The 27,303-nt window shown below is 42.5% G+C and overlaps 1 protein-coding gene across 8 annotated transcripts in view; it reads right to left on the minus strand.

The window, feature by feature from the left end:
- The window catches only part of APLP2 (amyloid beta precursor like protein 2), a 66,874-nt gene that overhangs the window by 12,071 nt on the left and 27,500 nt on the right, over positions 1–27,303 (minus strand). For 6 of the 8 annotated variants that reach the window (XM_053963490.1, XM_053963489.1, XM_053963487.1 and 3 more), the window contains 9 exons: positions 15,264–15,437; positions 13,921–14,050; positions 9,140–9,252; positions 7,550–7,719; positions 6,472–6,689; positions 4,702–4,869; positions 2,649–2,764; positions 1,652–1,726; positions 332–490 (listed from right to left, as the gene is read on the minus strand). In XM_053963490.1, the coding sequence (XP_053819465.1) occupies positions 332–490; positions 1,652–1,726; positions 2,649–2,764; positions 4,702–4,869; positions 6,472–6,689; positions 7,550–7,719; positions 9,140–9,252; positions 13,921–14,050; positions 15,264–15,383 (1,269 nt within the window). In that variant the 5' untranslated portion in view covers positions 15,384–15,437. Of the gene's footprint in view, positions 1–331; positions 491–1,651; positions 1,727–2,648; positions 2,765–4,701; positions 4,870–6,471; positions 6,690–7,549; positions 7,720–9,139; positions 9,253–13,920; positions 14,051–15,263; positions 15,438–25,453; positions 25,617–27,303 lie in introns of all 8 variants that reach the window. The other 2 variants (XM_053963492.1, XM_053963493.1) reach the window with 2 other exon arrangements.

Raw genomic sequence — 27,303 nt, forward strand, 5'->3', positions numbered from 1 at the left:
ACACCCTAGATATTTTTTTTTTTTTAATTAAGTCTGTTTGATTCAGAACACTTAAATTTTAAGTCTGTATGACTCAGAACACCACATTTTATGAACTGTGCCTTATGGACACCAAACAAAGCAGAATTTTTTTTCCCCAGGCAGGAAGGAATGGGAGTCAATTACAGACCCACTGCTAAGTCTGCAGCACCAACTTCCACAATGAAGAAGCTTTCCTAGGAACCAATTCCCAGTTTCTCCAAGTCACAGGCAATCTTCTCACCAAGACATTCCCATTTGCCATCATACCCAATGCTATCCTACTGGAAAAATGTGTTGGGAAGAAACTCACACGTGGTGGGTCAGCCTGCAGGGCAGCCAGGTAGTTCTCCAGGGCGATGCGACGGCGATCGTTCAGCATGGCTTCCACACGAGCCAAGTGAGTCTCCACCAGCTGCTGCTTCTCACTCGCTGCTTCTTTCTCCAGAGATTTCACCATGGCCTGGAAGTGCTAGAACAAATAAAATAATCTGTGTGAAATGCACTGTGCGATCAACACCATCTGAAACTCCTCAGAACTAATAAAGACTGTAAAACTCCATATCCAACCCATTTACAGTTAGGAGAGAAAGGCATGGAAAAATGCTGATGCAGATTTCATTTCTGCAAATTCAGTAGTGATAAACTGCCTTCCAAACTTCCTTCACAAGCCATTTCAAAGGTCTGAAGAGTGAAAAGGACCTTGCATATAAACACCATGCCAGGGATGGGAGATCCAGGCCATGCTCAAGAACTGACACAATATTAATTCTTTCTTTCAGTCCTGCAATATGAGAACAGGATTGACCCCATCAGCCTGGATCCCTTAATTTGAATTTGCAGAAGTTTACAAAGGTATTGCATAGCAAATTTTCCATCAGCACGCTTTCAGATCAAATCTCTCTGTATTCTTTTAGAAAGGTCATAACCCTCATTTCCAAACCAACCAGAATAGTCCACTAAGTGTTATGTTTCAACAGAGATAATGACTAACTTTTACATTTGCACATAGTTCCAAACAGTAACTTATATTTAAAAATGCAGAGAGAAAACTGTGTCCAGGAAAAAATCCAAAGTGGGCTTAAAAGCTGGAGTCAATCACTTTGTTGCATATTGGTTTGAGAGAAATTCAGAGTTGTCACTGCCAGAAGAGCCTTCCCCTAACGATCCCACACTGCAATCTCTCATTAACTTCACAGTCCTACTGAACTCTCCTCATACGGCACAAGATTAGTATTTTGGCAGCAAATCAGCTTTATCTGCTGTCTAAGCTGTTTTCACTAAGTCTGGTCGAGCAGGAAATGTGTGCCAAGAGATCCAGAGCTGACTCTGAACCAGGCTCTGAGGTCAGTGTTAGTGCAAAAGAGGCCAAAGGTCTGAAATTACAATTTGGCTCCACTGCTGCTACGCTTGAGGAGCGAGATCACTTTCTACTAGTGTGTGTAGGAAAGGACCTGGCATAGTATCAGATCATCTCCAGTTTTAAGAACAAAGCAAACAATTGAATCAAATTTCCTCTAAAAGGCAGCTGCTGACAGAGCAGGAAGGCTGTTCTTGCATCTCAGTTGTCTTTTAGCTCTGAATATTGCCATCTCTCTCAGTAACTTTCCCCTTTAGGTTCTTCTACTCTTACCTGGATCAGAGTCTGCCTTTCTGCCTTGGGGAGATTAACAGCCTGGTGTTCTGCTTCCTCCCACTCTTTTTTCACCTGGACAGGAAAAGGACAGAACACATGAACAAGGTACAAATTTACATCTTATCTTTCTGAGCTGATTTGCCTTCACAGGCAGATCCTAGCATAGCCTGGTTGGGTTTTGAAGGCACAAAATAGCTGTTGTGGGGTTTAAGCCTAGCACTTAATCCCTCTGAGTAACAAGCCAAGCTTCACAGAATCCCAGAAGGTTTTAGGATGGAAGGGACATCCAAGATGAGCTGGAAGGCTCATCTTGTTCCAACCTCTGCCATGGGCAGGGATACCCTCTACTAGACCAGATGGCTCCAACCTGCCCAGCCTGGCCTTAAACACTTCCAGGTATGGGGAATCCACAACCTCTCCAGGCAACCTGTGCCAGGGCTTCAGCATCCTCTGAGTTGTTGCCCTGTACTTTTGAGAGTTTTAAAGTTCTTCTAAAAGTTTCTTATGCCTTCTGATGTTTACATATTTCTACTGAATTTTCTCACACTGTTCATGTAAATAATGATTGTTTTGCATTCTTCTTTGTGCACTGAGAGAACTGATGGACTGTTGGTTTGACCAGTGTAGTTGGAGAGGTGGCAATTTCACCCTCCAATCCACTGTCACTTTTGGTATTCTATATATAGTGGAGTCAGAAAATAAAGTTTGCTTTTTGGTTCTTTTCTTCCCTCTTTTGCATCTAACATCCATGTGTGAGTTATTTCATGTCATAGTGTGATACTGAGTAAAAAATTCTTCCCAGCGTCTAATGTAATTTCTCTCTCCCAACACTGGAGAAATAAAAATCTGACTCCCATGGTGTGGTCATACTGAAAGAAACACACAGAAGGCTGGAAACTGGAAAGCAAGTCACTTCAACAATTTTTCCAGTAAAACAGGGGCAGCAACCTGACACACAAACCACACAGCACAAAGTCTGAAGGATGATGCTCACCCGGTCCATGCGGTTGTGGTGCCTGACCTCCAGCTGCTCCTTGGCCTTCTGGAAGCGGGCATGCTCATTGTCATCAGCAGGGGTTTCAAAGTAGACATCCACATCATCAGTTGGCACTGCATGAAGAGGGAAGGGTAAGCAGAGAGTCAGAAACCCACAATCCCGGATTGCAGAGTGCAAGGGAGAGGAATCTCCATGCCTGCCTAATTAACAGTCTCGCAAGCTGAGCCTACTAAACTACCACCTTCCAGAGTCCTTTTTGGCATCTTTACGGTGCCAATTTTCTGTCCAACATCAGCTCCATCAGCCCAAATGGCAGTGACGACCACAGCTCCCAGCACTGTTTGGCCTACGCAGTGCTGAGGTGAACAGCACTCAGCTCCAGAAACACAGTGCCTAGCATGACAGGATAAAGAACTACTTTTCCCTTCCCTTCCACATTGGCTTTGGATGGTTTAAGTTTGAATGCACATTCTGTGCATTAGCTGTTTGCTGACAAGCTGGCTCAAGACATCATTAATATGATTAAGGAGTTTGACAATAAATCTACACAAAACCAGTATCTTATACTTCAAACCTACCTTCCCTACCAGATGCACCATGCAGGACTTACAGGCAATGATATTAGACGAGACAGCAACAGAAGGAGACTCAGTGTGACAAAGTGACTTGTCCAATACACTGGGTGGTTTGTAACTTCAAGACATTCAAATTGGACAAGGGGAAAAACAAAGTTTCAGAACGGATAAACTTCAAGCATCTGCAGAATCCATATCAGGGGCTCTGTAGTTCAGGAAGTGTTGAAAGTGCTCCTATGCTATGGGGTTTTAGGAACTACACATCCTAGAGCCTTACTGAAAGATCTGTGGCAAACATGATGCACTCCATTGTTACCCTTTGTCTGAGGGAAGGCACAAAGGGACAGTTAAGGCAACCTGTCATCCATATTAGTTATTTGGGTAGAAAAACCTCCAACATGTCATTAAAGACAGCATGCTTCAGAAAAAAATTACCTGGCACTTCAGCATGAACACTTGGGTAAGAGTTCAGCATGCACTGCACTCACCAACCTTCCCTCTAACTAGGGAGAAATAATGACAATATACAACACAGGCACTACTGTTGTGTGCAAGGGACAATGCCATATCCATCCCATATTCTGACCCTGCTCCTGGCATTTCTGAACCAGGCTTGGACACAGAGAACTCTTCCCAGCCACAAATCCTTCTGTAACAGGACAATCTTTTGTACAAAAAGCTCCTGACATCCGCATCTTTTCTTCCACCGCCTCAGTTAGATCAGCCCAATCTAAAGCACTTGCATGAAGCACATTTTGTAAACAGGATTATGGCTGCAAGCCCCAGATAACACAAAAAGCCTTTCAAAAGCTTTAATGGTAGCTGAAGTGGAAGTGCTGGAGTGCAACAATAAGATTAATAAGGAGGTTAAAATGTTTTTGGTAGTTTTATCATCTGACAAAAAAGCCAGTTGAAACTGGTGCCAAAAACCTTAAGCACTCAAAAACACAGGGATTGAGTTGTGATTTGTATTTGTATTTAATACCAAGCTGAACATGGGAATCTGAATTCTATGCTACTGGTCTGATATTTTCCAAAATTAAAATAGCAAGAAAATGCCTACTACCAGGAGAACAGCAGCCTGCTTTCCAGGACCTCCTGTCAAACGTATGCATGGTAACATGACTGGGGAAAGTAAGGGCTTCCTTACATATATTTTGATTAAAAAGCCAGTTAGGCAAGAGGTCAGAAACAAGCTCTGGTCCCTGTTATAGATCTGGAAGAGGACAGCTGAGCCCTCAGCAAGAGCTGCAAGTCACCAGGGAGCACAGACAGCATATGGTGAGGGGCACTTTCCCAAGGAACAATCACCCTATGGACCTAGGGAAGTGGAGACAGGAGGAGACTGCTGCAAAGGGACAGACACCAGAACCAAAGGAATAAACTACAGATGGGTCCTCTATTGCCCAAGGGAAGGAGGAGACACCAGACAGACAGTGGCCAGCTGCAAAAGGCCAGTGGGAGGCAGGACTTACTCATCTTTTTACACACAGCCATACAATACTCCTCTGACTCAAAATTGTTCCTGTTGCCTCCGCAGCCTCCATATATAAAGCGAATGCATTTTCTCTTGTTAGGATCGAAGTACCAACGAGGCATCACAGCCCGGCAGGGCCCTGTCATGGCCTCCTGGGAGCAGACAGCTGTGTGGAGATGGGTGAGAACATGAGCTGGTGAGGAGCACAGGCCTTGCCGAGCAATTTACATGATGCAGAGGTGGCTCTACTTCACTCCTTCCTCTGAGGCACCAGCCTCAGAATTGCTGCTGCACCAGCCCAAGGGCTTCTGTCAGTTTTGGGGGGTTTAATATTCCAATGCATCCATCACAAGCTGGTCAGGGAGATGCCTGCACATGGTGCTCTGGAGATAGCCACGCAGCTCACCCTATCTCTACATGGAGCTCTCATCCATGAGAGATTCCTCCAAAAGTCAGGGGCTGGGACAACAGGAATCTGTTCTGCTGAGGCCACAGCATTATGCCCCAGCTGCCCCAGTGGGAGACCCTCCACTCTATAAAACCAGCAGCATGAAAAGCCCATCAATTAGGGCTGCTTAAAGCATCAAAAGATGTCCAGTTCACTGCACTCTGCCTGGACCGACACTCCACATCTTACAGGGCAGGTGTAGGAGTAAGTGAAAAAGCAGGCTAAACAAAGGGATTGATCTCCATGCCAGCCTCAGACACTGAGGTTTTAAGGTTTGAAACATCTATGCACCAAATATTAAAACTCCATGTAGCCATGGCACGTAGAATGCTTCATAGTGAGCCAGCAATAGCAGCTGGGCTGTTCTGAGGCAAGGGAGCAGATATAGTGTATAAATTAGCAACTGTTCATGGTACTTCAGGGAAAAAAGACTGTGTACCCCCAAAACAGACACCCCGATCATATTCCTCCAAGCCTCTTACAAAACCTGCAGATCTGCAACAGCCCTCTACACATATGAGCTAAGCCTTGTTTCAGCAAGGAAAATTATCTGCAGCGTGCTGGCATTTTACCAAAAAGATGCAAGAACTGCTGGCAATGATTCAGTGATCTGTAGCTAATTGAATTTCATTCCCTCTCTGCTCCTCCCTCCTCTGCAGACACTTCTACATGCAAAGTGTAGGACATCACATAATGCTGAAGCATCACACCATGAGCCCTCTGCAGAGGCACCTACCACTCAACAAAAGCTGCCACTGGCACAGTAGATTAGACTACTGCAGAAAGTCTAGCTTAACATATAATAAAGTTGGGGCAGTTGTGCTGGCTGACTTTCTTTTGTGGAAGAGAAGTGTTTTGCAAAGGCAGCACCAAGGATGTTCCTCACCCTTAAATGACCAGATGGCACATCTGCAGAGTAAGGCCCACCACTTTCAGCTTCCTCATTTTAAGCTGGTATAAACCACCAGATTTTAAATTTACAGTGTACCCCAAATGTCCCTTTAAGATTTTCCAAAATTTGCAGATATGGCTTTTCTGACTCCTCACTGCACCTTCACGAGGTGCTTGTTTAACATGTCACACACTGGGCTTCCCGCCAGCAGAACTGCTGTTTATCTGGAAACATATGGCCCATGCTCTAGAGAGTTAATTTCAACACTTGAAACAAGCATCATCAGCTTTCCTCTGTTTGCTAACTTATCTGGCAAATAAAACTTCCAAGTGGCACTTATGGACTTGATCAAAACCCCATCACTAACTGACAACCAACAGGAATGATCTCAAGGGAGCAGGAAGCCTGTGGACTGGAATGTGTCTTACATTTCATGTCACTGCTCACTTCTTTTTCAGCCATAGCCTTGTCGCTGCTGGGCTCTGTGGGGGTCTCTTCATTGTAGTCGTCAACCTTGTAGCTGTCATAGTAGTAATCACGGTCTTCCACCACATCCTCCTCCTCTTCCCCTTCATCATCCTCATCCTCATCTTCCTCCACAGCTGTTCCTGTGAAGTCTTCTACACCTGCCTCTGTAGGGAACTCACTGGAGGGACACAGATAAATTAGAGAGTAAGGTTAAGGCTAATCACTTGTACGTACCAGAATAATGATTCTTTCCATCTGTTCTAGAAACATCAGAAATGGGAAAAGTAAGTGTACCAACTATTAATTAGCCCATCCCTCACAGCAAGGGGACATCCCTCATTACAGACACTCCTGCTGCTGCAGGCAGAGTTTCTCCATGGCTCTGGCTTCATGTGGCCTCTTTCCATTTTTCAGTAAGTGAAAGTCTAACCTTGAGTCAGGCTCCTACTGCAGAATCCCAGAATGGTTTGGGTTGGGAAGGACCTTTAAGTCCATCTTGTTCCACCCTGTCCCCTGGGCAGGGACACCTTCCACTATCCCAGGGTGCCCCAAGCCCCATCCAACCTGGCCTTGGACACTTCCAGGGATGGGGCAGCCACAGCTACTCTAGGCAGCCAGTGCAAGGGCCTCACCATTCTCACAGGGAAGAATTCCTTCCCAATATCCCATCTAACCCTCCCCTCTGGCAGGGTGAAACCATGCCCCCTTGTCCTGCCCCAGCAGGCCCTTGTCCAAAGACCCTCTCCAGCTCTCTTGGAACCTGTTTAGGCATTCGAAGGGGCTCTAAGGTCTCCCTGGAGCCTTCTCTTTTCAAGGCTGAATGACCTCAACTCTCTGCAGGTATGAAAGGAGAGGGGGTTTTTAGCTCCTCCAGTAAAAGGGGGACTGCAAAGTCATTTGTCCTCTTCAGGCTTAGGATACTTCTTTAGGAAACTCAGAAGCACAGAAATTTACTAAAAGGGAGTTGCTGTGTGAAATATTCCCAAGCAGCAGCTTCATGTGCAAAGCTGTCAACATCTACACCAGTAAGAACTGTACCTCTTGTAAAGGTCATAGTCTTCATCCTCTTCCTCTTCCTCTTTGGACAGAGCCTCATCCACAACCTTAGTCTGAGGACAGCACACATATTCTGTTCCGTGGAACTGGTCCACTCCACAGGGCAGCAGCATCCCATAGCTGTGCAGGATCATCCCTTCTGTCAGACAGGCCTGAAAGGGGAGCCCATTCATGTCAGTTCAGCATCATGCTCTTCCTTTGGATAAAGCTCAAGTTTGCCTATCAGAGACCTCAAGAATGGTTTAAGTTTTACAGCAAAAACAACAGCAACATATGACCTAAATCTGAACATCAAAGGAAAGTGGATTTGAAACTTGTAGTGTAAAAAAAACAAACAAAAAAAACAACAAAAAAAAAAACACAAAACTCCCAGATTCAGAAACACCCAGTACTTACTGGTGTTATCATTTCACATCCTGGCCCCAACAACTGCTGGTTGGTCAAGCTGGCAAAGTTCAGAAAAAAAACCCTAAACATTTTGTGCCAACTCAAAGGAGAACACTTGAAAGAACCAGAAAGGGTGTTTTTTTTCTTCTGGGCTGGCCATTTCATTAAACTTTATCTATTAAACTTTACATTGGAGCAAGTGAATAATTACTCAAATGGACTTTGTGTCAAGATTATTTTACCATTATTTTACCATGCTTTTTTTTTGATGAAAATCAATCAGATAATTCAAGAAAAAAGTCAAATGTAAACTATGCTCAGACATTATGTCTATCCACTTCTCTTAAGCAAAGGAAATACTTGGCTTAGAGTTGCCTGGGAAAGAATGAAGAAAAGTTTTATTATACTCATCAGAACCCTTTTGTGCTTTGCTTTGTTACAGTACTGATTTTAAATGAGCCAAATATTGCTGGAAAAGTTCTACAACTACAGCTAAAGTAAATGATTTTTCAATTTTCTAAACATTAACAAGTTTACCCTCAATTAAAAGACAATTCCTCTAGTACAGCTTTATTTAGATGGATTTTTTTCACATGATTTTAAGGAAAAAGGAATTCTAAGTGGAGCATCCTTAACCTCATCTGGTTAACAACTGGTCTTTGTGTTGTTGTTTCTACAATTGTTGCTTCTAGAAAATGGAAAATGTGCACATTCTGTCATCATCTTGTTTTTATTACCCCAGTTTCAAATGGGAGCGCAGAGCTTTTGCAACAATTTGGCTAGTCAGATTTAAAAAAACACAGATCCACCTCCCCTAAAACCAGGGGCTAGATTTATTCTGAGAATATAATTCATCTCTTATATAAAACCTCCACTAATCAGTCCCAACAAAACTCCGATTGCTCCCAGGCAAGCCGTATCCCAGACAGCTGACTTCAATTCCTACCTCTGTGATAGGGATAAGCTATTTAGGACAGCTTTTCATGAAGAATAACTCAATTGCTACATAGGTTTCTTAAGTCACTTGAGTACTTTTAAATTTTTATTTCCTTGCTGTCTGCCTCAGTTCGTTGACTGGAACATGGGAACAAGCAATACAGAGAAAAACACTGCTATGCTCCAACACTACAAATATCCAAGTGGACAGATCCAGAATAAACAGTCCCGTCCCAGTGGCTCCATTACCTCCTTTGCCACAGTGTGCCAGTGCTGGTGACTTTCACACACATCCATGCGCTCCTTGTGGAAGAACCGGCATTTCTCGGGCACCAGCAGGACGTCACTTACAAATTCACCCACTGAAAAACACAATGGCCACAGTTCACAATCGTCCAGCTTCATACAGCAAAAAAACCCTCCCAGAACTCCTCCAAAGGGCACTCTGGGCATGTGAACCAGGCAGAAATACCAATTTAAGTGTAGCCATTTTGGTTCACCGAGTTTCTCGGCCAACTCACCTAATATTGGGGTCTGCTGGGCCAAACCCCAGTGCACCCAACTAGAATGATTTATTCATTTTCTGCTTTGACAATAAGGACTAGGAGGAGAGCAAAGCAGGCTCAGAAGTTTTCTTTAAACTTTATTAACAGAATTAAAAGAAAAAATAATAAAAAATCAGAATAAACCTTCAGAACACTTCTCTGCCCCCCAACTTTTCTTTCTTTTTCCACTGACAATGTAAAGAGATAAATTTGATAATTTCAGTCAGTTTACCACTTTAAAATAATCTTTCTTTAGTCTACTTAGGGAGAGGAGTCTCTCCTGCCATGCCATGGAGACTTTTCCACAAGAAACAGTTCTCTTGTGGTTTTAATTTTCACTAATAGCACCTTCCCAGAAATCTGCAATCGTGAAGTCCCTCCCACATTTTGGTAGTTTTCCCACAACTACCACCATGGGTCATTTCAGCTTATTGGGGTGCAATTTTGAGGATGAGCTGTTCTAGAAACAAAAGTTCTCTTCTCCCTGGGAACAGAGGTTTTCTTCTTCCATCCCTGGGGCAAGGTTTTTCATCTCTCTCATTTCTCTCTGTTCAAGCTCCTCATTGGATCACAGCTACTTCAACATCTGCTTGTGTCAACACAGGTGCCTCTGCTCATAGTCGTGGTTAGAATGCTACCTAGATCCTCCAATGCATTCCATGAGTTACAGGGGGAAAAAAAAGTCTGATATATCAATTATATCTTCACCATAGCCTTACAAGAGAATTTCAGCCCAAGACTAAGGCATCTCCTCATTCTCCTCCCATCCTGGATTTGACCCTTTCTTCACTGACCTTGGTGTCTCCATGTTGCTTCCTTTACGTGTCTTCACCCTTTCCTTTTCTCTCACTCAAGAGAGGATTGATGTCTGCAAGTTTCACCTGTGCACTAAAAAGAGTTACTATCTCGTCCGGGCCTGCGGATGACCATGTGATCTCTGCCGGGCAGCGGCCACTCTGTTTTCTGGCCCCTGCCGCGGTCAGTTCCAGCCACGGGATGCTTTCTGTGCGGGGCTGCAGGGCCGCCTCTGCTCTCAACCCCGTGATTTTCTGCAGTGCCAGCAGAACAGCTCGGCGGCTCACGGCCGGAGCGGGGCCCGGCTTTGCTCTGGCCAACGCCAAACGGAGCCGGCCTGGCCCATCAGCCGTGGCTGGAACTCAACATGGCAGAATCTCAGCCGAGTCACAGGCTGAGCTGGGCCCAGCCTGGCCCTGTGGCAGAGTAAGTCCTGGCCCAGTGCGGGCCCAGTTGTCTCTTCAAAAGCCAGAAACAAGAGAGTTTTTCCATGGTTTGTTCCTTTTCAAATGTGATTTCACAGAGGCATGGTCAGCTCTCTTAAGTGGTTTAACAGAGTGTCAGTATTCAAAACTAGCCAGCTGATTGGTTTTGTCAGGTCCAAAGGAAGCTGCCAAGGTCCTTACAGGGAATCACTTCCGTAGCTCATGGATTTTTCCGTAACTAAAAACCAAACTACTTAAAACCACGACAGTGTGTTTTGAGGGTCTGGTATATTCCTAAAGGAGACAAGTCACACCAGTTCTAAAAATTATTTCTAAGAATCTAAATAAAAATAGGGTCTCAGAGAGTCCAAGGTAAAATGATGAGCATGGGGTGATCCTGCTGACCCCAAAAGCTGAACTGAATGAAGAGTTTACAGTGCAAGTTAATAAATAGTTGTTCTTCCATGAAAGGATTTACTGACGTGATTTCACCCAAATCTTTGAGAAGACTGCACAAAGAAGTTTCAAACTACTGTATCACCTATTTGGTATGATGCAGCTCATTTGAAAAGTTCCTTCATGTTGTCTGCTGCTGTAACAGCCTGGAAATTTTTATATGCTGAGAGTATTATCTTTGTTTTCGGTATTTGAGCAAGTCTTGTTTGGTTTTGTTTTGGTTTTTTTTTCCCAGATGGTTTAATTCAAGATCAACCACAGCAGATTCACTGCCCTAACCAAAACACAGAGAGCCGGAAAATAAAAACTATACAGCCTAAATATCAGAGTACAACCAGAGTCAGCAAATACACTATTTCACTAATTTCCAGTATCTAGATAACCACAACCTGACTAGCATGAGGAAGCTTTGGCACAATCCTTGTGCCAAACCCAGACTTTTGCTTTTGAGGAAGATGGGAGAATCTCTCTGCTCTACAGACTCTAGTTGGACTTAAAAGCTAGTTAGCCTAAATTTCCATTATCATTCAGCTTGGTACCAACACATATGAATTACAGATCAGAACTAAATGAGCATCACATCCTGTTCTTACCCAAGACGTCCCAGCAAACACTGCCACTGGAATCCAAACATGACATTTTCTCCAAGCTGATGTTTTTCTTTCTTTCTTGCAGATTCAAATGCTGCATTCAGTAATTTTAAAATAAGGAGCTAGATACTCTGAGAAGACCAGGAAAAGATCTTCAGCCCAAGTGTTTCAAAGCAGCATTCCCTGCACATATAACCAGTAGCTTTAGGAGTCATTTGTTAAAATTGGAGAAAAGCTTTTAAGTCAAAGACTTTTCCTCATAGAGTCTCCACAAAGCAGAATTATTTGTCAAACCAATCTTTCACACCATCTTTTCAAAATATATTTTAAATATTGTTTGCATGACCAATTTTTTTTGCAGCCCTTACTGCAGATCATGGATACATCTACAAAGTACAGAGAAGTTAAATAGTTTAGTGTTAGATTACCTGATAAATGAAGACAATGAAATCAAATTACCTTCATCATCCCTTTGCAATTACTTACATTTTAAACAAAAAGAGAGATTGTATTTTCCCCATTTTCTCACGTCAAAATAGGCCAGTTAAATTTTTGAGTTAATAATCTTTCATCCTATTCTATCAGGAACGGTTTAAATGCTTCTGATAAGAAAAGTAAAACTGAGCAAACTTTAAAACCAAGGGACTCTGCTTCTGGGGGATGAAGGCAGAAGATTCATGAGTTCTTCTCTTCACCTTTGAAATACAAAGGAATCTTCCTTGGTGGGGGAGGGGCAGGGAAGATTAAACAGGGTATGGTGACAGGATCCTACCTCAAGGTCTCCTGTGTATTAATGCATCAAGGAAAACACAACTCAGAAAGGGAACAAAATCCCACAGTTTGACTATAATCCCAGAGAAATGCATCATCCATTTACAACAAGCAATGTGCTGAAGACAGATTTATAGACATATGGACTCCAGACTTGCAACTCAGATCTGAAAACCAAAGCTGCCTCACAGGCTGGGGCCTGCAAGTCATGAAAACTGTGAAATACACTAACGAAAAACCTGAATAAATAGTTTAATGCTAATCAAATTTTAGGACAGTGTCAGTAAAATCAGCTTATTTTTCAGCTGGAAAACAGGGGGAATGATTATTTCTAAAAGAGATGACTCCTTACAAATCCAGGGATCTTGCTTTCATCCTTATTTCCATCAAAAGTTCTCTTTATGATCAGGAGATGATCATAAGGAGATCTTCATGATCCAGTTGGGCTTGGTTGTTTCCCAAACTTGAATTTCCACATCTATAAAGACAAGCACCTTTCTCCCAGGATGTGTCCACAATAAATTTTATGTTTAATGAAGTGCTTTATGATTGTCTCACAGAAGGCATTACATAAAGGACAAAGCACACACATGGTTCTGCTCCTTTGCTGGTATTAGCCCATGTCAAATCACATGGTAACCTGAGATAAAGACACAAATGACGAAAACTGGTTTCTACTGAATGCTTCCAGCAATCAGACTCTCCCCAAACCTCTTACAACTCTTTCCAGCAGATAACTGAAAAGAAAGTCAGCCAGCTGAGACTAAGCTCACTCCTAAGAAGATACAGTGCAGTGGGAAAGCACAGTGTCACCCACAACCCACAGGTCAAAAGTCACAAGTTAACCAGTTAAAACATGCTGCCTGATTCCAGCGAGTGGGGACATTCTGGAAAGCACCATGAAATCCATCACAGTTTATCTCATATTCTTTCACAATTCAAAATGGGGACAGGGGATACAGCTGCAAGAAAAAGAGCCTCTTTGAAACAGCAAAGTTTAAATATAGCCATTGAAATAAAATAGAGATCTCTTGCCAAGACCAAGCAGGAAGCCTGAGCACACAGAGCATTTAAGTCTCCAAGGCAACAAAATATTAAAGCTTCACAAAAATAGGATCAAAGTATTAAATCCTAGTGTCTTTGTGGTACTCAGATACAATAGCCTTCAGGTTTTTTTGGCATTTGCAGAGAGAATGGGGATTTGTTTTTCATGCCAGGCACCATTATTCTACCACAGCTGTTACCAAGCTGTTGATCTGCTCCAGAAAGACAGAGTTCCATCTTGTAAAAGAAAAACATTTCAGAAAGAGAAACAGTGGAAGTGGTGGAAATGACAACCTGATACAAGACAAGTCTAACAAACTGAGTTGCTCCCTCTGTAAGAATCCAGGAGGCAACTCCTTGCTTCTCCCACAGCAATGCACAGCACACCCAAAGCACACACTCACCCAGGCACTTGTACGGCACGACGATGTGAGTGTGGTCCTTGCACTGCTTCTTCCCACGCTTGCACCAGCTGTCAATGCTGACGGGCTGGTTGGCTTCTACCACGTTGGTGATCTGAAGGTCTGGGTACATCTGGGGAACAGCACAGACAGGTTTCTCTCCAGAAAGGACAGAAAATGTGCAGAGCAGTGAGGCTGATTCTCTACACAGGAACAAGTTGGAGTTTGCACATGGACACACACTCTGCTCTGGATCAAGCTCAGGACAGCTGGAGACATAAAAAAGCTCCAGCTGTCTGTCACACAGGGCTTCAGAAATAGATATGCCACTGCTTTGAGGCAGGAGAAAGCCAGGTCAGGGCAAGAGCCCCTACTGGCACTAAGCTGAGAGGTCTGGATTTGCACAGCAGTGGAGGAGGAGCATTTGGGTATTTGGGTTTGGAGGAGATGTAGCTGTTTAATTCTTTCTGGAGCAGCACAATACCCCCTGGAACAGCAATCATCAACAAATAGGGTTTAGTAACATCTTCAGCTTCTCTCATCACTTGTCAAGTTGTGCACCCACCTCCTCAGGTTTCCTCATGCCTGGTCCATTTATGATGTATTAATTCGATCCTTATGCCTTAGTCAAGTTCTCAAGTCCAGACACTGACTTATATATAGGCTTCTACCACATGAAAAAAATGCAGCCCCAATTATACCAGCCTTGTAAAAGAGTTTAAAAACCTTTCCCGTCCAGACATGGTACATTCTGTTGCTTTCCCATTAAAAAAAAATACATTCCTTGTGGTATTTTACGTGCCTGTCACCTCAGAGGAGCAATTAAAGACACTGGACAAGACCAGTATGTTACAGTGTATCTGGAACACACTAGAAGATGATTATATCTTTTTCAATAAAGTCTAAAGAGCTTAAAAATACTGACAAAATTTTATTAAAATATTTTTCTAACGTTCTGCCTGATCTGAACATGTCACTAAGAACAGCATAGTCACATTCTAACTAGAATAGGTGTCAGGTTTCATTTTATGCAACAGAGAGCAGACACTGGTTAACCAGCTCAGGGGCAGAACACTGGGGTAAAGCCCTGCAAACAGATAAAGATACCTCTGACTTATAGACCAAGGACCTTCTGTGGCAGTGTGAGCTGATCTGAGGTAGCTTCTAAATCCCACTGCAGTATCCTCCCTGTTCTTCCTGGACAATAACACAGCAGGACAGTGCAGAGAATTGGACTAGACAAAAGTAAGTGCATCTCCTGCAGGGTTTATTTGCTACTGAACAGCTAAATTGGAATCCGATTCCTTCACAGCAGTGAAGATTCAGGATTACACAGAAAATCTCACCTCCTGGCAGTATTGCAGAATCTCCTCCTTTCTTCCAAAGCAGCTCTTGGTCCCAGAAGTGTCAGGTTCCCATTTCCCAGTCTGGATGTTCACATGCATATTTAGCTTCCCGCAGAACATGGCAATTTGAGGTTCTGCCACTGCAAACCCAGTCCCAGCATTGGCTGCAAGGGCCTGTGAAGACAAACCAAAAAAGAAACACCTTGATTGCATTATCTGATCAAAGACTCAACAACTCAACCAGAAATCCTCTGGCATCTTCTCAGACAGCTCCTGCTTGATCCAGAATATCAGTGGAGTCTTGCAAACTATTTTGTAACAACATTCCTTGAGATGGTGAGCCCATCCCAAGTTTTGACCTGCAAGGCTTGTTTTCCCAAACCCTGTTTTTATAATTGAAACAACAGCTTACCAAAACCAAGAGTAATTCCCACTAAAAGGCTGCACCTACATGGACTAAAACAGATGTCTGAAAAACTTACCAAATAACTAATGCTAATAACTTCTGGCAGAAGGACCTCTGTGAGGTTACACACAAGCAGGTATTACTACTACTAATAAAATAACTGTGTCCCACTGCAAGAATTCTGCTTTTTTGATTTTTTGCTCAAACATACAAATAAAGATAATTTCTACTGAATCAGAAAAAAAACAGCTGCGACAACCAGCTTCTCAAAGCCTTGTGTCCCATTCAGTGCACTCTTATGGGGAGCTGTTTCAGATGTGTATTCTGTGCACTTCCCAGACTGCACCGACAGACAAGAACCTAACAGTCCAGGCCCACACTTGGGTCAAACTGCAGACTGATCAATGAAAACAAGGTCAGGGCCCCTTTCTGAAATCTTGCTGGCTGACTGAAAGAGGAAAAGAAGAGTAAATTAAATTGCAGACTTTTTTTTTTTTTTCTGAGAAGACCATGTGGATACTGGGAGCTGAACATGCTCTCCTTAATTACTAGCTGTTGCAAAACAGAAAGAGGCATAAGGCAAAAAACAAGATAAACTCCAAAGCTCTTTAAGGTGTTTAGGGGAATGGAATCCATTTCAACTTCTCCAGATAGAAACAGCAATGCACAGAGTCTGCTGGCCTTAAGCTGCTTTTCCTGGCAGGCAACACTACCCCAGGCTATCAGTCCTGCCTTCATATTTAACTTTTCGTGCACTGAAAAATGCATGAATTACTGTGGGCACTGTTCACTCCCTACCACCTGCAGACCCCCATCAACTCATATCAATAGCTGTATGCTTAAAGGAAATAAAGGAGTAAAGAGTAGAATTCAACCGGACAACTTCTTTGTGCAGCTCTTAGTTACAGGATATTAGAAAAAAGAATAACTCTTTTTATAACTATTACATTTAGCTCATTTTTCCCCCCTCCCTCTCTATCACTCCGCCTGGAGATAAGACATTTCAACACTCAGAAAGTCAAGGATTGTTTAGTGCTGAACAGAAGATTAGTGCTTGGGTGAGAAAACCAACCTGAGGCACAAAAGCATAAATTCAAGTATTAACTGCAGAAAAATGACCCCCTGAGCTTTAAGTACTATTCACCCTTGCATCATTTAAGAGAAACAGTCTTCTACAGTTTCTACTTACTCTGACCCTTCCAACCAACAGATGCTCATGACAGCATGTTTTAGCACAGACCACAAAGTAATGAAATACCAAACTACATGTAAGAAATAGCAGCACTGATGTCCCAGTATCAAAATGCTGCCAAATTCACACATATTTTTCAAGTTTACTGTGGTTATGTTTGTTGTACTCTCCGTCCCAAGGAAAAAAAGAGTCACGTAGTCCTGTACCTCCAGGTACAGGAGGAACTCTGAGGAATAGACTGAGGTTGGGAATACGCTGCAGTAACTTGGTTCTTGCAGAAATCAAGCCTTTAATAAACACCTAACAAGTGCACAGACCAGAACCTGTGACAGGTCTTGCACCACCCTCCTCCCGATGTCTTTTCAGAAGGAACAAGCAAATGTAGAATGATCCTTCAACTCCCTAAACACACACAAACTTTTTAAGAGGCCATTTTTATCTCTCTCCAAACACCACTTTGGTACCAACAATCATTTTCCAGAGAACACAGGACCTAACATGCAGGAAACAATCCCCAAAACAATTTTGTTTTGATGACAACATCGCAACCACATCCAAGTTCCACCCCTGGAAAAAAACTGGAAAGAAATGCAAGATCAAGAACCCAGGAAGCATTAACCCTTGTAAGAATACAAGGCATCAAAAGAGAATAAATGTACGTACTATGACAGCACTGCTGATGCCTGAAATCTGACTCCTTCAAACTTAACAAGTCTGCAGCACAATAAAGGGAGCAGGAGAGGTGCAGGATCTATTGAGAGGCAGAAACACCCATAAGTAATCTGTTCATCACACTTCTTGCATGAGCAAAACTCCTGTTCAAACACATACCAACCTCCAGAAATCATGACCACCCCCTATTTACATAATGATTCGAGCCAGTGTTTGTTTTTGCTGCCTCTCCAGCTAGCTCCCTGCAAAGGTATCATTCCTCCTTCTTGGATTGCTCACATAGCTTGCATCAGTCGAGTGCTGTTGCCGTAGCTACCAGAACATGCTAAGCCCCAATTCACAGCTGAACAAACGAGACTAATTACTTGCTTGATTTCATCACTTTTAATCAACCAGCAGAAATCTTCTCTTGAATTGTGCTGTTGGGTGAGTTAATGAAGTTTGAGATACATGAGTTGATTCTTTAACCCCAGGACCTGCAAGGCAAGATTTTTGAGCAATGGACTTCAATTTTTCCTCCACCAGCAATCCACTCCAGCCCTCCATCATATCAGTTATTTAATTTAGTACTTTAATCTCATTTTAGCTGTAACGAGACAACAGCACCTCAAGCTTCATGGAGGCCACACCTTTAACACTGACACTTAAACAGGGAAAAAGGTCACCTTTTGGGACCAAGTAACTGTCTGATGTTTCCTATAATTGCCTTCAGTGTATGAGAACTGGAAGCGGATCCCTCAGCTGCACTCAAGCATCACTCTGCAAAAGGAAGGCTGCAGAACATGTAAACAGGCATGAAGCTTGGGATAAAGCCATGTCCTTAGTTAAGCTCTTTAGTACTTCAGAGAATCCATCATTCCACATTGCAAAGGGATGAACAAATCGACAGCACATTTTTCTCTGGGAATTTCCCAGCCATAAATGGAAGCAGCTGCTTCTTTTAGTGCTGGGAAGCAACTATTCAATCCCTTAAATAAGGAGCCTGACAGATCAGGAGGGGCAACACACACACGATGGAAGAAAGTTCATCCAGTCGTGTACGTCCTTGCTGAGCATTATTTCAGTAGTTATTTTCCTATTAATACATACACGTAATATGAGAGCAACACAAATGTTATTTGGGAAAAGACTGTTCCATAAGCCATTACTTTTCTCACTGGAACTTGCATTTACAAGATGTTTTGGGAGAAACTGGGCTCTGCCTTTTGGCATAATTCTGTAATCCAGTTTGCTTTCCAAGACCAAAGATGTTTTTCATTCCATAAACACATAAATCTCTGGCCAGTTAATGTCAGTTAAATTCCTCACCCTGCCAGCCAGTGCCTGATTTATGGTCCCAAAACCCTGGAATTCAAGCTTCTAGATCTTCTTTTTCTCTGATGGAAGTGTCTGCCCAAGTATCCTGGCTTTTATTTACTAGTGGCCTCTTCAGCTTATGAAAAAGGATTTGATGTGTGAGCATTACCCACCTGGAGGCCTGGGCACCAAGTGTTAAAAAGGGTCATATCTGTTCTTCCTACAAAGAAGAACATCCCAAAGGGATGAGACACAAGGCTAGAGACTTTGGTAAGATAAAGAATGTTTTACATCTACCCCTGAAACACAAGCAGTACATTGCAGTTCTGGTTTATAAAAACATGAAAATGACACCCATGTCCCTTGCCTTTTATTGCCAGAATCTGTTAAACATCATCACAAAGTAACTTATTTCACATGCTGCCCATACAGCTCCCTATTGAATGCTATTCTGAAAATCTTCCAGCATGCTGATGGGGACTTGAGGATCGAAGGGTGATTGAAACTTTTCTCTTGTGAAGAGAAGCTGATAACTGTAATTCACAGAAATTAGTTCCTAAGAACTTAAGCTTCCCTTAACAGCACAAAGTTACCTGCAAAATGTCCTGTTTAACTGAATTCTGCATTTTCAGTGAGGTCAAACATGACGGAGCCTCATCCAGCTGATTAGAGCCTGGTCCATCTGATCAGATTAGCCAGAATGAGCCTTTATTCCAACAAAACCACAGAGGATGGGAACTTGAGAAGCATGGAGAGCCTGTGAAGAGAACCCACACCACCCATGCTTTCCATCAGGCTTCCTCTGCAGCAACACAAGAGTAGGTCTCTGCATAAAACCATGGAAGTCTAAGCTGTTTTAAGACTGACACTCCAGCCACTAGAATTTATGAGCTGCTGAAGAAAGCTCCAATAGAGAATCACATTGACTTGGTGGCCAGAGAATAGATTACTGGCTGCTGAGGGCATACCCTGCCTTAACTAACAAGGCAGGGCCTTCTGTAGAATTCTCTACAGGTCAGATCAGAATTACTGCTCTTGAGAGCTGCATGTATTCCACAACAATGTTGTTGCTACACCGACAAAAAAAAAACAACAAACACAAAACTTGTGCTGTTTGTTTTTAATTAAGTGAAGGCCCATGAAAGCAATACTGGTTATTAAATCACAGTCCACATGAACCACAACCTGAGGGACTTCAGAACTGCCTGTTCAGCACTGTCCTTATTCAGATAAATCATGCTGCCCACCTTAAATTGAAGGAAGAACTTTTTCTGTTGTTTTTTTTTTAATTACATTTCCTACTCTATCTGAGCAACTCTGCAAATCTCCCTCTGTCAGTGCAATACTCACAGATATGGAGGATATAAATCAAACACTTTTGAGACCACTGAGAAATTCTAACAGTTTCTTTGACACAAAAATGAGCCCTGTTACCTTACCAGCTTTCCTCTGAACATAACCCTCCATGGCTGCTGCTTTTGAATGTGTGAGGACTCTAATGTTTTGCCCTTTCTGGGCTGAAAAATTGGTGTGAATGTTTGTGCAGGGACTCAACTGCTTCAACTGCACCTCCCATATTAGTGCTGCCTCCAGCTAATGTCCATAGGCCTTTTTCCTTCCACAGGAAGGAGAGGCCAGCCCTTGGCAAAATGAAAATTAACAAGAGCCGCCGCAGTCACAAACTGAAGCTATTGGAAGGAGAACAGCTGAGCTGGCACTGTAAAGCCCAGTCTTCCTGGATCACAACGTGCCATAGAGCCCTTAAATCTAACATTCATTGCCATGAATCTCACCTGGAAATTAATGGTAAATCAGTATTGAGGAAATCTACACTTCAACTAAAAAGTGAGGGAAGTTGGCAGAAAAACTTTACACACAAGAACTTCTGGACAGAATACTTAAAATTCCCCTGTTTTGGATTCATAACTTGTAAATGCAAGCAGAGCTCTCAATTCATACTTCAAATGGTGTTTCATGCATTGTTTTCCTTAGCTCCTCTTCCTGCTTTTATTCAGCAGATAGGTGGCTTGAACCCAGGAAGGCTAATGAATGCCTGACACAGCAGGCAGTAAATCTACAGACTAGCAGCTCATCCTAGCTTTATTGCTTTATTTTTATTTAAATTGCTGATAATTACAATAATGCACATGGGCAGAGATCCAAGACAGGAAGAATTACTGTCTGCAGGCTGATCTGGTGTGAGCTGATAATACCAGCCTGGGTTTGCTTTTGAATTTAAATGGCAGAAATCTCACTAAAGCAGTCTTTGGCTTGCTTTAACTTGCTGGAAGGGGTGGAGTTCTCATCTGCTTATCCTTTATTGACCTTTGTGGTGGAGGAGTCTGCACCAGCAGAGAACTGGGAGCCAAGGCAAGAGCTGCAGTGGTAGCTGGGGTGCAGTTTATATTTAGATGCCGGTGTTTATGGCCAACATGAAGCCTTGAACACTCAGAAGTTCAGTGACAATAATCCATGTACTTCCACGTGTGCCAACCACAGCCGTAGGATTACAAAGACCTGCTGCAGCCTGAAGCATTCCTTACTGCTTTGCACATTCCACAAGGAAAAGATGAGATTTCCAAGTACCTTCGACTCACAGGCAGCCGTTTTGCCCTTGGAATTTGTGCTCAGGAGGTATCAGGTTATTTCCCCCTCCAGATGCTCGATAAGGGCCTACAGGAGTCAAAGAGCACATAATCCGCATGTGAGACATTTGCACTGTGAACTGCTGCATTCAATAGGGAATGCCACAGTGCAGACAGCGCTAGGCTGGGGGAGAGGTGATCAAATCCAGAAAAGCCATGACTCAGCACTGCCTCAGGTTCCTGAAGTTGCTTGTGTAACACGGTTGCCTTTGGCATCCTCTTTTCTATCCCTGGAGAGACAAAGTTCGTAACAACCCCACTGTAACATTCCCTGAACAAACATTACTGTACCCCGAACTGCATCCTTTGAAAAAGATCAATTTCAGGGCCTCAAGCTTTCAAAAGTACAGTTTGGGTGTAATGGCTGACTGGAACAGTTTAACACGAAGCCTCCTTAAAAATAAGGGCAAGGGAAGAGGAAAGAATAAACACTGATAATCCTCACACAACTCACAGGTAAGTCCAAATAGGTTTAATCAGCCAGGTCACCTTCCACGTGTCACAAGGATTTCAGGGACAATTTCCAAGCTGTGTCAGACAGACACACTCATGGCCACTTCCCTCCCCTTGCAGCAGAACACTGCCAGGGCACTATTTTGAAGTCCCCTTTTTACAGCGCCACCTTAAGCCCTATCCCAGCCCATTTATCACTGGGCTAAACTGAGGCACAAAGTCAAGTGACTTGCCTAAGGTCACCCAGCAGCAGGCTCGGCTCGGTTTAATGTTGTCTCCTTGCTCCAATCTGTGTCATCACTCCGTCTTGCATGGCCCGACTAATTACCACTGTCCCACATTAATTATTTGGGCATCTGAGGCACAGAGACCCAAGATGCCCTGTCAGTCAGCAAGTGAAAACTTGAGTGCAAGTTAATGTTTTCACATTCACTAATATTCTACCGAAAAAATGGCCACAGGACAGTTTTGTCTTCCTGGACTACCAGAACAGAGATCCAAACTGAAGCCTAAGGACAGCAGCTACGGCTTAATAATGTCTGAAAAGTTTAACTCTCAGGGTTTTCATTTCTGAGCTGATTGTTAATATGAACCATACTGTTGATACCACAAAGGCATCACTGAAAGCAGCACATGTGAAGAAGTACTGAGACATGCTATTTTGCAACTTCTCCATGGTTTGATAGGAGAGTTCAAGCCATCTTAAGGCACTTTAGCTACACAAGAGTTAGGGAATATAATCACTGTAGTTATCAGGATACACATTCCAAAATACACAGGAAAGTACATTCAGAAAATCTTTCATCACTTCAAAGCAATTTGTTCAAGGCAAAAGTAACTCTTGGATGAAAACTCATCACAAGTCACACACCCACATGAGTTGTCCACTAACTTCCCTAGTGGCAAAATCTGGCAGAAAGGAGACAGAATAATTTGTTAACATCAGGCACAGAAAAACAAACCCCTTACTACTGATTCAAAGTGATTTAGCATTCCAGGAGGGAACAAACTAAAATTCCTTCCTCAAAACAGCACAACCATCTGTTTCACAGATCTTGTGAAGCTCACTGGGAGTTGTGCAAAAGAGCCACTGCTGGAACCTGTGGTTCCTCACTCTGTCTATTTGTCTAACCACTCGGCTGACTACATATAAAAAGGCTGCACAGATTGCACTTCTATCTAAAACACAATGATCCAAAAGGCAAGCAGGAAACTGAATGGTGTATTTTAACAGAGAATTTGAAGTGGCAAGGAAAAATTCCTGAGACAAAAAAAAAGCAAGATAAAAGAAGGATAACAAGCAGGAATGTGGTTTGCAATGCAGTCTGAGCTTGGTTCAAGTATCCATCCCTTTTATAGCTGTTTTTCAGCATCACAGATTGATTATTTATGTGCACAGACTGCATGTGTTTTAAACATGATAAAATACTTGGAATTTTCAAGCCCTGCAATTAGGCTACAAAGCAACTTCCCGACAGCACGCAGGAATGATTCAACAGGTCGTGCTCTGACCACGCTGGAGCTCTAAGGGTCATGCCTATTGCTTTCCACCTCTAAATTCACTATCTTCTGTAAAAAAAACCCAAAAGTCAACCCAATTAATTGGTAATTCTGTCCTCCAAACAATTCAGATGAAACTTCAAATCGGCAGAGGAAACCATGAGGTTTTTAAGTCTTGGCTTTCCAAACCATGCTAATGACCACCTTTTAAAAACTGGAAACCACTAAAATACAGGGCTGCTTTTATCCTTGCTGCTGCTCCCCGAGGTCCGTCAAGCTTATGCTGATCCAGAACAAAAATTAACAAGTTACCAAAAAATTATGGAATAGCCTTGCTGTTTCCAGAATAAAAACTTAGGATACTTTTCTACTTTAAGTCCACCCAAAAGCACAGGTTACTTCTACAAATATCAAGTCTATGAAACAGTCAGCAGTAAGTATCTGTTACTGAGAACAGACAGCAATTCTGGCTCTTTGTAAGTATTTTTTAAAATAATGGAAATTGGGATTTTAAACCAAAACCATTTTCCCATACACCTCCTCCTGTTATTTAGTCAAAGTTGTTATGGAGCATCTTTCAGGCAGCAGCTTACATGACTGCTCACATATGAAACAAAATCTTTTAAGAACCTTTAATGTCTAGGTATGCAAAAATCAGTGCTTTAAAGATATTCCTATACTGGCACTGTAAGTTTGTTCAGCTCTGGTAAACAACATCTTTTTCCTTAAAGAAAACTTCAATGTGAACACTGTGCCAAGAAAGTTTAGTTTACAGTTGGCTGCTGATTAGGAAAAGTTCCTACCACTCACAGCAAAAACAAAAACTCAAATTGTCACCAAAAGAGTCTTTCATTTTCCTTACTGCAGCTATTTCTGATGCCAGCAATAAGAGTCGTGAAAAGGCTGCCAGCTGTCTTCCACTACTGCTAGCGAACTGAAGGTGAGGGAGCAAGCCCTCAAGCAAGGGCAGAATGAAGAATGCCAAGCACCACCCTGGTTAAGTACAGAAGAAGCTGGAGTGCTGGAAGAAGGCTCAGATCAACCCTTCTTACTTCCAAGAGTCTGAGGGCAAAAGCTTTATTTACTCATTTTTAAGCTTACACACACAGCCAACCAGTCCTCAAAAAAATCCTGTGACTATCAGCAGAATTCAGGCTCAGATCTCCCAATTTATCTTCTTCCAAAGCAGAGGACGAAAAGTAGACTTCTATCCATTCTCAAACACCTGGACTGAGCAGACTGACACATGAGAAGTCAAATGACAAAAAGCCTTTTGAAGTACACCCAAAATTTGTCAGCAGCAGGGTCACAGAAAGTAAAGTACCTCAGCAATGGCTTAATGTATTTCCATTTTTTCCACTCTTTAAAAGCAATCCTTAAGTAATTTAGCAGCATTTTATTTCTGAAGCATTAATTCATCAGCTGGGGTTTAACAGTCACAGCACCACCCCACAAGCTAGGCTTGCACACAAGCTCTAATGGACATATTAACCAGCTCCTTCACAGGAAGCAGCAGAGCTCTACTTAGAACAGCTGCCTAATGCTATTAGAAAATTAAGTGGTAATTTATAGAACAGACTCAAGCTGGCTGGGTTGAGATGCCCATTACTGATTTTGCTGATCCAAGAAGTAAAACTAGATTCACAGAAGCAAGCCTAGAACCTCCAATATTTGAGGGCCATCACTGCAGAATATTTGCCCGGCTTTGCATGTTGAACACCTGAATTTCTTATGCTGAATTTTATAGCTCTTCACTCTATTGAGCTGTATCAGATTGTTTATTTCCATGCAATGCTACACAAAATGGGAGAGGTGATTTTTATCTTTGGTAAAATGAGATTTTAACTTATTAATAGTCTCTCCTAGGTTTCAGTGGGAAGCATGACCCCTCTGTACACTGATAATTATTTCCGTGATGTTTCTTTATTCATTTTCTGAAAAATTTCAGGGTAGGGGAGAGAACATGATTCTTTTCTGTCGGCTTAGCTGAAATACAGTTGACCATAAGATTAGTAGAAGAACTTACATGCTGCAGCTGCACCCACTTGATGGGCAGGTTCTTGATGAGTTTTAAGTAATTTGACACTTCACTGAAGGCTTCTAAGCACAGAACAATCAGGTGCTGAAAGCTTTATTCCAAAGGTGGAAGCAAAAACTGCCTGTTCTGCAACTGCAAGGGAAATCACTCTCTGAAAAAGAGCAGGCAGAACAGTTTTAGATAATCTTGTTATGCCTTAAAGAGGCACTATCCACTGAGAATTTCCATTACTTCAACTGATATTCCTCTTCAAGGTCTCTGAATGTACTAGTATTTCTTAATTTGTTTTTTAAACCCTTTTCCCAGGCTGTCCATAATAGCAGCTTTTTTTTTTAATATAAAGACCAGCTGGAGGAACTGTAAAGAAAACTGTCAAGATACGTTATTTTGAACACAAGCATTCCAAACAATTCTTTATCTTCCTGCTTGGAAAAGACTATCAGGCAGGGAAAGAAGTCACTATTGACTTTTACTTAGAGATGCTTTTCTTTCTCGTGCTCAGATGATCTTGGGAGACATGCTTGAATGAGAAAGAAATAAATGGTCAGCCTTCCAAACGTGTTTTGCTCTCCTTGACCCCACAACCAGACAAGGACTGCAATGAAAATGCTGACTTAACATGCAAATCCGATCACTGGGACGATGGTTGGAGGGTAGATTGATCTGCCTACTGATGCAATTGGCCACTCACCATTTTCCTAGCCATGGGCTGAGTCATTTCAATTGTACCTTCTCAAAGTCAAAGGACAAAAATGTTGCATGAAGTTCTAACCCTGGCGAGTGGTGGTTTTATGTTTCACTAGTTGACTTCAGACATGGTCCACTAAGGTGTTTTTTTAATTCAGAAACCCAGCTATGCACACATCTCAGCTGCAAATACTTACTCTGCCAGAATCTGGCAAATACTTGATGTGGATTAACCCCACAGAATCTACTCAGATGTCTCAAATCATAAGAGCCATCACACAAGAAAGCTATGCTAAAATTATCACCTGCAATAGCATGAGACAGCCAGAAGCATACCTCATTCTAATATTATTACTTTGGACATCTTATGAAAGAAAATCACTGAGAGCACAAATAAGTTCCATGCTTTAATTATCCTCCCTGCACAATTCCCAGCCAGCCTGGACAGCAGTGGGACCAGTACTACATGGATTTGTGTTATGAGGCTAGGAACGTTCTGAGAATATTGCACTAAGATCTTTTGTATCTCATTGTAGTACCTATTGGAGGAGGAAAACAGGTTTGGTAACCAGCACAAAATGGATTTGTGGGTGTCAAGCCAGGACAACAAAGGCAAATGCATCAACTATTCAGTCACAGTCATACAACTGCATTAGAGGCTGTCCATATTTTCATAGTTATAACTGTCAATTAAAGGTTCTGGATGTTAACCCAGAGAGGTGGGAATAAGTAAGAACAGTCCTCTGTTTTGGGTTGTTCCCAAAGTTAATTCACTGCAGGAAGCATCCTAACAATAGTGCCAAGCACACCATTTTAAGTGGCACTCAGGAGTCAAGGTGGGGCAGACAGGACGAACTATCCACTTAAACATAGAAGAGAAAAATGAGAGCAAAAAAAATGTCTCTACAGACAGCACTAGGCCAAGCGTTTCCATACACAAACTAAACCGTGGTTTCATCTTTCTGTGATACAAGCATTTCAAGTCTGGCTCAAGCTAAAGATGTCCCCATCCTGATGCATTCCAACAGACTGCATCACTCCAGCATGTTCAGTCTCTATTTTGTACCTTACAGGACATTTGGTGTATTCAGCAGCTTAATGACTATTTTAATCCTCTTCATCAGTGAAGAGCATCATCCTGGACATGTTTT

The sequence above is a fragment of the Vidua chalybeata genome, chromosome 23, assembly GCF_026979565.1.
Source record: "Vidua chalybeata isolate OUT-0048 chromosome 23, bVidCha1 merged haplotype, whole genome shotgun sequence".
NCBI classification, from domain to species: Eukaryota; Metazoa; Chordata; class Aves; order Passeriformes; family Viduidae; genus Vidua; species Vidua chalybeata.